The 16,440-nt window shown below is 30.9% G+C and overlaps 2 protein-coding genes across 2 annotated transcripts in view; both read right to left on the bottom strand.

Moving 5' to 3' along the window:
* The window catches only part of LOC114345659 (mevalonate kinase), a 434,326-nt gene extending 422,098 nt beyond the window's left edge, over window positions 1–12,228 (bottom strand). The window contains exon 1 of the mRNA XM_050647008.1: window positions 11,993–12,228. The gene's annotated coding sequence lies outside the window, so the exon portion shown is untranslated. The remainder of the gene's footprint in view (window positions 1–11,992) is intronic.
* Window positions 9,864–11,946, bottom strand: LOC126882193 (dolichyl pyrophosphate Man9GlcNAc2 alpha-1,3-glucosyltransferase). The gene has a single exon (XM_050647007.1). It carries the CDS (start codon window positions 11,701–11,703, stop codon window positions 10,009–10,011), a length of 1,695 nt encoding a protein of 564 aa, XP_050502964.1. The 5' UTR covers window positions 11,704–11,946; the 3' UTR covers window positions 9,864–10,008.
* Window positions 12,229–16,440: the final 4,212 nt, after the last annotated feature.

The following is a 16,440-nucleotide window of genomic DNA, read 5'->3' as shown; positions in this document are numbered from 1 at the left end:
CTTTATAACAGCTTTGGTAGACAGTGTTGCCAGGTCAGTTTTTACTCTTTCAGTAGTTTTGTTTTCACAAAATCAGTAGATTCTTTTTAGGCCATGTAAATACAGTAATACAGTGATATGTACATCCGTCCTAAATGTCCCAAGAGGAATTCCACAAAATTGGAAACCTCATTATTCCAAACCACCAACTGGTAATTACCATTTTTTAGCTAAAATCTACTAAATCAAAAACTGAAATATACTTAAGGATTTTTGGGATATATTTGGGATTTTTTATAATAAAAACAACAGCTAACTTAAGGGGATAGGCGCAAAATGTCGTCTGTTAAAATGTTCAATGTATTTTAAATGTTTTCATTTTTTGCGAATCCTTAGAAAACTAATAAGTATTTTTGAAAAATTTAAACGCCGAAAGTCCCTGAAAACTTCTATAATGTTTATTTTAATAAGTTACAGGGGTGAAAAAAGAAAAAAATTAGTGTGACTTTTAATTCCAAATATCTCGTTCAAAAGAAAGTTTTGGTTTTTCTAAATAATGCAGTCTTTCATTCTGCGTTTAAATTTTTCTAAAATACTTATTATAGTTTCCTCATGATTCGAAAAAAATGGATCAAATTCTGTTGAAATATACCAAAAATCTACTAAAAAATATTGCCTACTAGAATTTTTTAAAAAATATCAAAAATCTACCAAAAAAGTAGAAATCTACTAAATGTGGCTAATGATACACTTTTGTAACTGGTCACATGACCTCTGTCACCCAATAAGAGGGTGCCTTTTAAAATGGTTTTGATAGTCGGCGCGGCCGGGTTTGGTTGGCGATTGGACTTCTAAGTTGTCTTATCCGTCTAAGGTTGGCAATAAGGTATTTTTTAGTAATATTGGTAATATTGTTTAATGCGCCATTTTGGTTTTACTTGAGATTTTTGGGATGTAAAGAAAATGAAAACACAGAATATAAAAAATGCAGGCATTTTCTGATATCTTTAAAAGCACCATCAATACATTAAATTTATACAGAACATCTTTAACATAAATTTTGACTTTTATATTAAAATTTGATTTTTTAAATTTGCATATTTTTTGTCAAAAATGTCATAAAAAAAGGAGCGCGTGTGTTTTTTAAAGGTGAAATATCCATATTTGACGGTAATCTGAGATGCGTTTATAAATTTCACATCAGGTAATAAGTCCTTTATGTATTTATATAAATTTAAATACCCAATACGATGTCAAAACAGTTTACTTTTTGGTATTCGCATTCACCATACAGGTGTTAAAAATATAGGTAAAAAAACATCTGACTCCTTGAGCAACTATTGCACGCGCAGGTGCTTTTTATAGTCGCTTCGCAGTTGTCTTATGCAACGCTTACGAAACGATGTTGCTTAAACAGGAGGTTGCCTAGGCAACGTCAAGACAACTCAAAAATCGTCCACCAAATCAGTGCAGAATAGGGTCGTCTTCTAGGCAATAACAACGTTGTAAGAAAAAGTTGCCACGCGGTAGACAACGTTGTCGCGTCGACAAATTGCTACTTGGGTAGGGTTAAAATCATTTATAATTTTTATTTCACAACTCTTTGAAAACAATATTTGGAATGGAAATCAAAATGCCAAAGCAAATTTAAAATGTAGTTCTAATTACAATCAATTGAACCACCAGTTAAAAGGAAATAAACGCCAAAATATGGCGAAACGAGTTTTTAACAAAAATATAACGTTTAAGGCAATTCCCATCTATCCGCGCTAAGTAGGGAATAAACATCATAGAAGCTACGGAGATATTCCAGCACGGAACGTGCAACAGTCTTAAGAAGGAAATCAATCACGGAATTATTTCTTTCTTTAAACTTACGGTTGGATTAGCTTGTCAGGTGTTTTTGTAGTTTCGGAAAACATGGGGCATCTGAGACGAGCTAAAAAGTTTTACATGGAGCTGCAAGACGTATTGACATTATGTCAAGGAAAAGGAAATGTCGGATCTATTGTTTTTCACTACATGCATAGCCACCTTTAGTGAACAAGCCATGAAGTTGAAATTTGGCAACATCTATTGGTAGACCGATTAATTCTGACAATTCTCATTTGTTTTTAAATAATTTTCACTGTATTTACAGAGAAACTGAAATATTTTACAATATTTCGTGCTCCAAATTATAAAGAACATTAAAAGGTATGTTATTAATATGATTTTAGTTCAATATAATATATTTTTATATAAACTTGCGTGCATATAGAAATCCGTCCACTTAAAAATTTTGTCATTTTTAATGTCTTATATTTCCTAAACCTGTTGGCAGATTTAAGTGATTTTTTTAAATATGTTATAGACTAATTCTTTTACAATACCGCTGTAATAATATTGTTGCTAACCAGTTAAATTTTTATGGTGTACCGGGCATTTATAAAATACTGAAATTAAAACCCAACTATAGACTCCGGTTTTCTCAACATTCTGTTTTTTTGATTAATTCGCTTATGTTTAACAACTAGATTTGTTCTTTATCAATTCAGGGTGTTTCTAAATAAGTGCGAAAAACTTTAAGTGGAAAGGAACAAAATGCAAAATTTTGACGCCTGTATTTTAAATGTAATCATTTTTTTCGAATCCTGAGAAAACTAATAAGTATTTTTGAAAAATTTAAACGCAGAATGAAAGATTACTTTATTACCGAGGGCCGAAAGTCCCTTAGAATGAATAAAACGTTTTTTTAATGACATTTGAAACTAAAAATCACACTAAATTTTCTTAGTTTTTCACCCCTGTAACTTATTAAAATAAACATAGAAGTTTTCAGGGACTTTCGGCCCTCGGTCCTAACGTAATCTTTCATTCTGCATTTAAATTTTTGAAAAATACTTATTAGTTTTCTTAGGATTCGAAAAAAATGAATCCCGTTTATATTCTTGTTATTGGTTTTTTTTTTGTATAATAAACGTTACTTACAAGGAATTACTTTTAATATTATTTTGTAAAAACTTCTAATTAATAATATTTTCTTGTTCGACTTAAAAAATACTATAAATTTTACCAGAATTTGTACTTTAAAATCGTAGTTTCGAAAGCGGTAGTCCGAAAGTCAGACTACCGACGTCATCAATTGCGACGTTGCCTTTTTCTCTTCATGGCTTGTAAAGTAAAGGTGGCTATGCTACATGCAAAACGTTCCGCTTCCAAAAATACCAGTGCAGGAAATGTTCTATCTCGTGAAACTATGGCTTTATGTGTCCACGATTTGAAAACAAATTTTTACACGTGTCTTGAAGGGGAAAACGTCTACATTTATGATATCTAAATATACAGGGTGATTGATTAGTGGGGTAACGTTCAATAGATCCGCTATAGTAATAGATAGCAATAAAAGTTAATAACAAAAATTGTGGCCAACTTTGAGCTTCACATTTTAAAATTAATTAGAATGTTACAGGATGTTCGATAACATCGTGGCAGACCAAACTTATGTTTTTTTTAAGGGAACACCCTATATTTTATCTTATATACGAAATCTTCTTAACTTCCCCATTACAAAAATATAAAAGTCTGTTATGTTATACAGGGTATTTATAAAGTTATAACCAATTTTCTATGAAAATCGTAATAAGTTCAGCTCCATGTACAAATAAACATAAGCACAACAGCAATGGTTTATTGGTGCCATATTTTTTTGTTGATTGTGAGAATTTTTAATTGGTTGATATTGCTAATTTTCTTTATATCGAATACAGGGTGAGTCAACACGGAAGTACATTATTTTCTCAGTAATTTTAAGTGGAACACCCTGTATTTTATGTCACTATCGAAAAGTACCGTTACAGTACTTTAATTTTTGTATAGTATTCCCTATGTCTAAATTTATTAGTTTTCGAGATATTTTCATTTTTCAGAGCAAATTATTAATTAGGGGTCTAAATCTTTCCAAATTTTAAGTAAGCCATGACTGAATTTTTAAAACTGATAATTTAAGATTACTGATTATCAATCCGGTAATCAATGTAGCAAATAAAGAAAGAAAAATAATTTTTAGTAATAAATTTTACACAAAAAAAAACACAACCACAACATACAACATTTATGAAACAATTAGGGGAGATATGCCTGAGACGGCATACTGGCTGAGATGGCATATCACGCGTTTTTCGTAAACTATTTCAAATTTGGTGCCTAGAGAGTTTTCAGTTCCTCAAGTTAGAATTTGTCAACATTGCTGAACTTATGCATGTTAGATTTATTTTGACAGCAGTAGCCTTTGGAATGTTTAATAAGTAAGATGAAATATTTATTGGTTTTTTTTTGTATCACATTATAATTCGCGAGTCTTTACACCTAAGTTAAGTTTTTAAATTTTGTGATGTTCTTTTAGGTTAAAAATAGGTGAAAATTAGGTTAAAAAACGGTCTGATTGCAATGTTGCCTGATATGGCATAGTAAGTAGGTGGATTAGATGGCATAGTATGCCATCTCACCCTTATGCGTTTTTACACTGCATTAATTTTGTTATATGATTGGAGTTTATCGTTACAGTTATGGAAGAGGAATTCGAACAGACAAAATCAATTCCGTCGATGTTGAGACAAGTGACGAGGAAGATTCTGCTTGCATTTTTTGTAATGGCCTCTTTTCAATATCTCGTTCTCGAGAAACTTGACTAAGATGCCAAATTTGTGGCAAGTGGTCATATTCCGAATGTGCTGGTGTACCCAAGACTACAAAAAAAAATTATTTGTAACTTATGTCGAGATTAGTGCCTTTATTTCAAGGGTATGCCAACTTACCCACATGTATGTGGGTGAGATGGCACATATAAAACTTTAAAATTTATTTTTTCAGAAAAAAACTATAATATGTACCTTGTTAAAAAATAATGTTGTATTTAGGTAAATGTTCCTAGCACTGACTTTGATCTTTATTACATGTCTAACTCTATCAATTATCGATTACAAAACATTTAAAAAAAAGTATGCCGTCTCAGGCATATCTCCCCTAAAAACTACTTTTGTATGTAAATGTAACAAATAATGAAAGAAAAATAATTTATTAGTTATAAAGTTTACAAAAAAAAAAACACAAACACAAAATTTTGTGAAAACAATTAAAACTACTTTTGTATGTAAATGTAACAATGTCACAAATAAAGAATGAAAAATAATTTATCAGTAAAAATTTTTACAAAAAAAACATGAACACAAAATACAACACGTTTGAAAAAATGAAAAGCTTTTAGAAAAATATTTTATATTATATTTAATTACACAAGGTGTTCAAAATGAGTTGAGTGAATAAGTTACTTACACTACGAAGCATTTGTAAACTAACACTTCGAAATACACTTTGTATTCTATTCTTCACCTCATCCCTTGTTGTTAGAGACATTTTATAACGTTCATTCTTAACGTAACCCCAAAAAAATCAGTCCAGTTTTTTAAATTTTGGTGATCTGGGTGGCCACGCTACTGGTCCATTGAAAAATGAAAATATCTCGAAAACTAATACATTTAGACATAGGGAATGTTGTATACAAATTAAAGTACGATAATGGTACTTTTCAATAGTGATATAAAATACAGGATGTTCCATTTAAAATTACTGAGAAAATAATGTACTTGCGTTTGGACTCACCCTGTATTCGATATAAAGAAAATTAGCAATGTCAATCATTTTTAAAAATTTTGACAATAAATAAAAAAATATGGCATCAATAAACCATTGCTGTTGTGCTTATTTTTATTTATACAGGGAGCTGAACTTGTTACCATTTTCATAGAAAATTGGCTACTTTGTAAATACCCTTTACAACATAACAGACTTTTATATTTTTGCAATGGGGAAGTTAAAAATATTTCGAATATAAGATAGGGTATTCTATTTCAAAAAATATAAGTTTGGTCTGCCACGATGTTATAGAACACCCTGTAACATTCTAATTAATTTTAAAATGTGAAGCTCAAAGTTGGCTACAATTTTTTTTATTAACTTTTATTGCTATCTATTACTATAGCGAATCTATTGAGCTTTACCCCACTAATCAATCACCTTGTAGATATAAAGAGTATTGTTCTCCTATAAAGGCTACGTAACAACTTCAGAACAAATATATTATGGTTTTCTGAAACACTGGTTTCTACTAAAAATGGGGTTATTTCTTCATTACCTATCACTAGAGCATGCAGTGCAATAATACCAATAAACGAGAAAAAGATGGAAGACGTTCGGAAAATAATTCCGTATGTTCCAGAAGATAAAAAATAATAAGAACGAAAATATCCTTGCACGGCCAACTACTGCATCAGATAACATCAAGGGAGAAGGGTAGTTAAAGGAAAAGATTTTTTTGTATTTTTGTTTGTTTTTTATACATTATTTTAAATAAAACAAATTTTTCATACAATTTTGTGTTAGTATTCATGCCAAAAAAATATAAGTTGTAAGAAAGAAATACATCAAAGAAATACAATATTTTCTTTCTCGTTATGCTAGATAATAAAAATCAATGGATAGTTTTTTTCCAATCTCAATTAACCTAAACAAAATGTACGTTATACAAGATCTCATTAATAAACAAGAAAAAATCGAATAGAGCTAATAAACAGTTTTTATTCATTTCCGGAAAATCTATTTTTTGGATTCATTTTCTTCCTCTAACTGGTGGTTCAATTGTTGTATAACAGTTATTGAAATTGCACTCATATACAGGGTGTCCCGAAAATATTGGTCATAAATTATACCACACATTCTGGGGTCAAAAATAGTTTGATTGAACCTAACTTACCTTAATACGAATGCGCTCATAAAAAAAGTTACAACCCTTTGAAGTTACAAAATGAAAATAGATTTTTTTCAATATATCGAAAACTACTTAGAGATTTTTTATTGAAAATGGATATGTATCATTCTTATGGAAGGAACATATTAAAACAAAATTATAGTGAAATTTGTCAACCCCATAAACAATTTATGGGGATTTTGTTCCCTTAAACCCCCCCCAAACTTTTGTATACGTTCCAATTAATTCATTATTGTGGTACCATTACCATTAGTTAAACACAACGTTTTTAAAACTTTTTTTGCTTCCTAGTATTTTTTCGATAAGCCAGTTTTTATCGAGATGTTATTTTTTTCAATATATTTACGTAAAATTTTTATGGAGGTTTTGTTCCTTTAAACCCCCCAAATGTTTGTGTACGTTCCAATTAAGCTACTATTGTGGTACCATTAGTTAAACACAGTGTTTTTAAAACTTTTGCCTCTTAGTCTTTTTTTCATAAGTCACCTTTTAGAAGAATAAGAGCCAAAGAATTTTTAAAAACATTGTGTTTAACTAATGGTGCCACAATAATAATTTAATTGGAACATACACAAAAGTTTGGGGGGGTTTAAGGGAACAAAACCCCCATAAAATCTTTATGGGGTGCACAAATTTCACTTTCATTTTTTTTAAGATGTTGCTGCCACAAAAATGCCACATGTCCATTTTCAATAAAAAAACTGAGAGTTTTCGATATATAAAAAAAATCGATTTTCATTTTGTAACTTTAAAGGGCTGTAACTTTTTTTGTGTGCACTATTGTATATAGGTAAGTGAGACTCGATCACCCTATTTTTGACCCCAGAATCTGTGGTATAATTTATGACCAATCTTTTCGGGACACCCTGTATATCATTGGCTAAATGTTGAAACAACATGTCAAAATTTGACAATTTTTAGATTTATGAGTATTTGGGTTGACAATATTGCTCAGAATGTTCTAGCAAAAGCTCAGATTCATAAAAAGTATGTGTTGGCAAAATATGTACTTACCATTAGTTTTTTGCTTTCCTAAAATGTTTTAAATTTTGACCTATATTGAGGTTTCAGTATTTAACTGTCAATATGTAATTTTTGTCAATAATTATTCTGATAATTCTAAATTCTTTGCAAATAATATTAATTTTAAAGTTTCATTTAACAAGTTTACGGACAGAATGTCTATAGACATCTAATTTCCATTGATGTAATGTGACAAAATGTCTATAGACGTCATTTTTAAAATAACGAGTTGTGACTAAAAATGTTACATGAGATCTACAGATGCATATTAAATGTGACACGATGTCAATGGTTGTCGTCCACATGTTTACAATAGTCCAGAAAGCCACTGCGCATCCGCTAGGAAAAATATTCTAATTCAGATTTTTTGCACAATCTTACTCAAAAAGGACTCGTTTTAACAAATTTGCATGTTGCCAGGACCAAAAGGAGGTCAAAAATTTTTTAAACGATTTTTTGTTTTTTTCCTAAAATTATTTTTTTTGCATGGAAAAAAGTTTTTTTAGGTTTTCTGGATCATTCCACACAGAAAAGGTCTTTAGTAACTTTTCTCTAAAAATGATAGTTTTTGACATATAAGCGATTAAAAATTGAAAAATTGCGAAATCGGCCATTTTTAACCCTCAAAAACTATGTGAAAAACTGAAAATTTGAATGTTGCCAAGGTAGGTAGATATTCTTTAAACATCGATTGATGAAATCCCGAAGAGTTTTTTGCAATACAATATTCAAAACTCCTATTTTTTTTTAATTGCTAATCAAGCGTGCTCGACACTATTTTCCACCGACAGTATGGTGCAAATGAAAGGAATAAATTCGTTATTTCGTAAACCGGCGACTTTAAGGAAAAATCCCGAAACAGGTCGATTTTTTATTTTTAAGTTATGATATTGTGGCATATATGGTATACTAGTGACGTCATCCGTCTGGGCGTGATGACGTAATCAATGATTTTTTTAAATGAGAATAGGGATCGTGTGGTAGCTCATTTGAAAGGTTCTTCAATTCTCTATTCAGTAATGTAAACATTTACATAATTATTTATACAGGGTGTCCTTCTACTTCTTTTTTTGTCAAATAATTTAATTTAATAAAATTTTTTTGGACACCCTGTATAAATAATTATGTAAATGTTTATATTACTGAATAGAGAATTGAAGAACCTTTCAATGAGCTAGCACACGACCCCTATTCTCATTTTAAAAAATCATCAATTACGTCATCACGTCCAGATGGATGACGTCACTAGTATATCATATATGCCACAAAATCATAACTTAAAAATAAAAATCGACCTGTTTCGGGAATTTTCCCTTAAGTCGCCGGTTTACGAAATAACGAATTTATTCCTTTCATTTGCACCATACTGTCGGTGGAAAATAGTGTCGCGTACGCTTGATTAGCAATTAAAAAACAAAGAAGTTTTGAATATTGTATTGAAAAAAAACTCTTAGGTATTTCATCAATCGATGTTTAAAGAATATCTACCTACCTTGGCAACATTCAAATTTTCAGGTTTTCACATAGTTTTTGAGGACTAAAAATGGCTGATTTCGCAATTTTTCAATTTTTATTCGCTTATATGTCAAAAACTATCATTTTTAGAGAAAAGTCACTAAAGACCTTTTCTGTTTGGAATGATCCAAAAAACCTAAAAAAACTTTTTTCCATGCAAAAAAAATAATTTTAGGAAAAAAACAAAAAAAAAACGTTTAAAAAAGTTTTGACCACCTTTTGGTCCTGGCAACATGCAAATTTGTTAAAAGGAGTCCTTTTTGAGTAAGATTGTGCAAAAAATACGAATTAGAATATTTTCCCTAGCGGATGCGCAGTGGCTTTCTGGACTACAACAAATGTTAAAAAACTCAACTCAAAAAATTCAACAATTTCCCTAATCTACTTTTCAAAATACAAAATAGTGTCACGACACTTGCTTATATATTTGACACACTGTCAGTCAATGTGTTAAATAGTGTTGAAGTTACAAACACAAACTGTGTCCACCACCTATATTTTATTATCTGAATTTTAAAAGTATTTAACATAAACACAAAAGACGTTTTTAATAACTTTTTATTTAAAATCAACAGAATTGTACAGAATTATTTAATTATATCAGTTAAACAGACAATTTAAACTATCCCTTTATGAAAGTATAATCAAGAGTATTGCTTTATTATAGAAAAATCATATGATTAATACTACGAATCTTTCACTTTATCAATCCTAATATCCCCAAACTGTTGAGGAATTTTTAATTGTTTGATATTGAAATATACAAAAAATCCTAAGAAATGAATACAAGAATAAAAAGATATCAATAAAGGATACAAATCTGGATATCTTACTGGAGGATTGAAAAACAAACTTGCTAAAAACAAAAGAAGACAACCAGTTAGTGAAAAGAACATCACACAATGGAAAATGAGAGTCTTGATGGCATCAGAATTTTTACTAATTTGTTGTAGAGATGCCTTAATAATACCTATCTGTGATGCTTTTTTATATTCTATATCTAGTAGAGAGTGCAAAAGACTTCTATAATACTCCTTCAGACCATCTCGGTTATTTAACATACTACGATAGCTGTGTTCTATAGTGACTCTAAAGGTGATGCAATAAAATAAGGTAAGAGATATTAGGGCAATGACTAAATTATCTTTAAAAAATAGAGGAATCATGCTAAAAACAGATATACACAAGAACCAGTAACAAACAAATGGTGCAAATGGAAAATATAATAATACAGGAACAGCTGCTAATAATATAGTTTTCTCATGTACTTGAAAACTAAATAAAAAAAAAGCTAAAGATGAATTAATTTGGGCTAGAACAAACTTTTTCAAATTTGGTCTCAAAAAAAGATCCAAAGAACTTGGCAAGAGACCTAAAAATGTAGTAAACAAGCAAACTCTCATCATCTCAAAATTATTAAATCTAGTTTTAAATTTGAATACAACATTTAAGGCACACCATAAGTTAGAAACCTTATCCTCAAAAACTCCCCTAGCTACTGGAAATAACCTATGCAGAACTTGCATCAAGTCTTCAAAGTTAAACAAGAATGGTAGCCAAATGAGACCAAAACATAATATCACTGTTATACTAATTTTGAATAACCTAAATATTCCCCAAAAGGTTCTCTGACCAGGTTTAGGCACACAAGTACTCAACAAGTACAAGAAAAATGGTATAGCATGATATAGTTCCATCTGCTTGTAGTTTAAAGCAAAACAGAAAAAAATGGAAGCTAAAATATCACACTCTTTTAGTATATATGTTATAGCCAATATTGTAAAACCTAACGAAATGGAATTATATTGAAAATGTCCATGATCTACAAGAATAACACCTGGATACAACAAACCAAGAACAGTACAAAGTGAAGAGCTCATCGGTTTGGTTATTGTAAACTTCTTTGGGATCTGGGGCTTCTTTTTCATCACTCCATTCTCCAGCACTTCCCCATCCTTGATACAAGTTTGGTAATAAATAATCAGAGCTGGTATGTATAATAATACATCAGAAAGCATAACTGTGTATCTCATGAATACCTTGTGAGAATCACTTTCATATCCTCTAGAATCATGCAATTTTGTATAATTTTCATTTAAATAATTGGCTACTTTTCCACAAATAAACATATGATATGCAGTTAGGGGTGGATAATCCAGCCCCCAATAATTTAAGTCATTGTTAGTCGTATTATAATACCATTGATTTATCGGTAAATTCGTAGTGATCTCCATCCAGTGACGCTGAGCTTCATAATCACCATACATAGGAGGAGTGGCCTCACCAGAATGGGAATGCAGATTAGTGCATGCTCTTAACAATATTGAAAACAAAGTTCCAAAAATTACCAACCACGTCTCGGAACTTATTCTGAAGTACATCGTTTTAAAAATTTTGGACGGTTTGTAAAATATACTAAGTATGATTGATCAATATCATTGTACCATTAGTGTTTACCTTTGCATAAATTTTAACACTACATAATATAACAGATGGAACTGTATCGTGATTGTACATCTTTCAAAATCCATGTAAAGACATTAATCTTATTAATATACAAATTTACTGTATTTTTGAGAATGATGTGGCAGCATATCAGCTAAATCGATAATGAGGTTATGTTCGAAATTTTGACAGATTTTTCTTGTTTAAAAAAATATTAGTACTCACCACATAAGAAGCATCCAGTTCTTTTAACAATTTATTCTTCAGGTAATTTTCAGTATACGTCATTACGAGTACCGGTAAATAAAATTGTGTTAAATATTTTTCTGTCTTATGGTATGGCACTTTAGAAACTTTTATTGCGACATCTAGTTGTTAAAAGTTTAATAAAAAAAAAACAAATGGCTAAGATTGCAATGTCCGTTATAAAAAGGGTATGTATCGAAATCGAGGTACGGTACGATCAGTGTTGCCAGAGAAATTTTTGTAAATGTACCAGACTCCAGACTATGGTTTATTTTTTTAACCAGGAGAAGTAAACTAAAAAGACAGATTCACACCCAAGAAAGTCACTATAGACCAGTGATACTCAACCTGCGGCCCTCTAGCGTTTTTTATGCGGCTCGAAGGCTAACTAAAGGGCCCTGTGATCAAATTATTTGTCAAATTTCACGTGTTTTTTCAAATTATTTGATAGTGTGCCGATGTGTTTGAAGCGTGTTTGGGAGTGAGGCAGACAATTTAATGACTTTATATTAAAATTATATTGAAATTTTTAAAAACTCTGATTAAAAAGCAAGGTATTATTAACTTTTAATAATAAATTATTGAAGTTAATGAACAAATACTCATTTTAAAAATAATCAATACTTATTGATAACATTGCAACGACCCATTTAGATATCACAAGAAAAGTTTAGGTCCGGATTAACAAAAAAATTTCAAATAATTGTGACCTTGAAACAACACCCTGTATATTAAAATTTTCAAAACTCGTCAGCACATTTGAAAAGAGCACAAAAACTTAAGTTTAATTGCTCGCTTCAATTTTTTGCGCAGACAATTTAATGACATTAATTTTGAAATTATATCGAATTTTTTGTTTTGAAAGTTCGAGTTCTTAAAAATTTCGACATAATTTCAAAATTAAAGTCATTGAATTGTCTGCGCAAAAAATGAAAACTTCATTAAAGCTCTTTTCAAATGTGCAAACGGGTTTTGAAAATTTCAATATACAGGATGTTGTTTCAAGGTCACAATGGATTTATAATTTTGTTTAATCCGGACTTGGATTTTTCTTGTGAGTAGTAGTTTAGTGGTTTGGGTTCTAAATGTGACATATGTGTACCAAATATCAAAAAAATATACAAGTTGGTTCTAAAGTTATGGGTCCAGAAAGAAATGGGCAAATTCGATAAAACACCTTGTAACTCGGTTATTTACCGCTATTCACCATTCAAGTATTTCCGTTTCCCAATAAGTATACTACTTCATCTTGATTGCGGCCCGCAAGCTATGGCAATACTTAGCTACTATGTGGCCCAGGATAGAAAAAGGTTGAGTATCGCTGCTATAGACTGTCTCAAATTTCTCGTGCAGTATCGGGCTCTTATTAGTCCTGTCGTCAGGGGGGGGGGTACAACGGCCTCCTGTATTCAGATGGACTTACCCAAGTTTTTTTTATGTATTTTGACCCGTAGAACACGAATTTTTTGGGTAACAGTTGATCCGGATGTCGATAAGATTGTTATAAACAAAAAAGTTGAGGAATTACATAACAGCGATTTCTCGCAAAACAAAACATGTTTTTGTATTTTTTGGGCCATTCTAACCAAAAAGTGTTTCTACAAATTTTTTCGTAGGATGCATAGTTTTCGAGATAAACGCGGTGGAACTTTCAAAAAATCGAAAAATTGCAATTTTTGTACCCGAATAACTTTTGATTAAAAAATAAAATAGCAATTATGCTTACCGCATTTGAAAGTTCAAGTCAAAGTATATCGGTTTTAGTTATTTGCATTGCTAAAAATTTATTATTTTATTGTTAAAAAAAAGTATAAACACCTAGTGCTGGAGTGATGTTTTCAATGATTTCTCATTTAAAATCGAACGAGTAGGTACAAGTGCAAGCGAGGCTATTTCTACGTAGCATGCATGTAAACGCATGTATTAGGCACGGGAAACACTATGTGTTTATAGCTTTTTTTAGCAATAAACACATAAATTTTTAGCAATGTATATATTCAAAACCGATAGAATTTGACTTGAACTTTCAAATGCGATAAGCAGAATTGCTATTTTATTTTTTAATCAAAAGTTATTTGGGTTCAAAAATTGCAATTTTTCGATTTTTTGAAAGTTCAACCGCGTTTATCTCGAAAACTATGCATCCTACGAAAAAAACTTGTAGGAACATTTTTTGGTTAGAATGGCCCAAAAAATACAAAAACAGGTTTTGTTTTGCGAGAAATCGCTGTTATGTAATTCCTCAACTTCTTTGTTTATAACAATCTTATCGACATCCGGATCAACTGTTACCCAAAAAATTCGTGTTCTACGGGCCAAAATACATAATAAAAACTTGGGTAAGTCCATCTGAATACAGGAGGCCGTTGTACCCCCCCTGGCGACAGGACTATATTTACTAGTTACCAAGCGGTCTAACTCATAGAGTTATATATTATCATAGAGAGAGTGTCATTCCCCAGATAGCACATGACATCCCGAGGACGTCCGTTTCAGGTCCCAATTAAGTCCGAATGTACGGGGACAGGGGCGTCATTTGATAGGGGGCAGGGGGGCATTTGCCCCCCCGACCCTGAAAATTACTGAAATTTAGAAAAAATAGATCAATTTTGTATTATGTTTGCATATAAATGTATTGTATATACAGCGTGTCTACTTAAGTTGGAAACATATGGGAAACTTTTTTGTTATGCATTTTACGAAAAAAAGTTATTCTTTATAAAAAGTTCTGCATGCTCTAAAACCTAAGATTCAATTATCAGATATCAAATTTTGTCAATATTATACGAGGTATGTCAAAAAATATGAATTTCGTTCAAGACTAAAGTACCTTTATTTCCCTTAATATCGAAAATTCTTATTATGAAAAGTTGTTTGGAAATATAAACTAAGATCAAATATGCAATCACATGCTTCTAATTGGAAAAAAATATTTTCCAAATTTTTCTCAAATTTATTGATACTAACTTCGTTTTCATTTATTACACATACGATAACTCTTTTATTATTACTTTTACGAAAAAAAGGTATTCTTTATAAAAAGCTCTGTATGTCCTAAGGCCGAAGATGCAACCATCAGATATCACATTTAATTAATTTTATACGAGGTATGTCAAAAAATATGAATTTCACTCAAGAGTAAAGTACCTTTATTTTTCACAATATTGAAAACTGTTATTAAAAAAGTTGTTTAGAATTAAAAACTATGTTTCAATATGCAATAACATCCTTCTAATTGAAATATTGTGAAATATAAACTATAATCTTGAGCGAATTTCATATTTTTTGACACACCTCGTATAAAATTAATAAAAGTTGATATATCATAGTTGTGTCTTAGATTTTAGACCATGCAAAGCTTTTTATGAAGAATAACTTTTTTTCATAAAATGAATAATAAACGAGTTATAATATTTGAAGTAATTAAAAACGATGTTGGGTATCCATAAATTTGAGAAAAAATTTTTTTCCAATTAGAAGCATGTAATTGGATATTTGATCTTAGTTTTTAATTCCAAACAACTTTATATCATAAGAATTTTCGATATTGAGAGAAATAAAGGTACTTTATCCTTGACCGAACTTCATATTTTTTGACATACCTCGTATAATATTGAGAAAATTTGATATCTGATTATTGAATCTTAGGTTTTGGGGCATGCAGAACTTTTTATAAAGAATAACTTTTTTTCGTAAAATTAAAAATAAAAAAGTTTCCCATATGTTTCCAACTTAAGTAGACACGCTGTATAATGCTTGCCCCCCCTTATCAAAATTTCAAATGACGCTCCTGTACGGGGACCTCAATCGGACGTTCCCAGGAATTACAAATCCAGACGTCCCCAGGAAGTACGAATACGGACGTCCCCAGGACGTCTGTTTCAGTTCCCGCTGAGTCAGAATGTAATGGGACCTTAATCGGACGTCCCCAGGAAGTACGATTACGGACGTCCCTAGGAATTACGAATCCAGACCAGTTCAGGAATGGATCTAATGACCTTCAGTTATTTGGCATTTGCAGTGTTGCCATACTTTATTTGTTTGATTCTTGTATAATTCCAATCAATGGTATAACCCAAGTAGCAATTTTTCGACGCATTGGTTGTCAGTACAAACAAATGCACTGTATATAACGTTGCCACAGTGGACTTTCAGTTGTTTCGGCCAACGACCCCTAAACCGACTGACATTACGATGTTACAACGTTAAGTAATATCTTTAGTTATATGGGCAACTAAGTTATTACTATTGTGACAACTACATATCACAGTTAAGTTTTTTCAACAATCGCAACTACTTAAAAACGTTATAATGCTAAACTAATTTACGCCCATGGGTTTTCTGGCCGACTAGGTAGTTGTCTCTCACGACCCCAGGGCCTTTACGTATAGTTCTATAGATGTATGATACGTTTACGGCAACTTCAG

The sequence above is a fragment of the Diabrotica virgifera genome, chromosome 3, assembly GCF_917563875.1.
Source record: "Diabrotica virgifera virgifera chromosome 3, PGI_DIABVI_V3a".
Taxonomy (NCBI): Eukaryota; Metazoa; Arthropoda; class Insecta; order Coleoptera; family Chrysomelidae; genus Diabrotica; species Diabrotica virgifera.
This window is presented reverse-complemented; position numbering and strand designations above follow the sequence as displayed.

Bases quoted from the DNA above. Each gene is read 5' to 3' on its own strand.
- LOC126882193 (XM_050647007.1), bottom strand. From the start codon at position 11,703: ATGTACTTCAGAATAAGTTCCGAGACGTGGTTGGTAATTTTTGGAACT.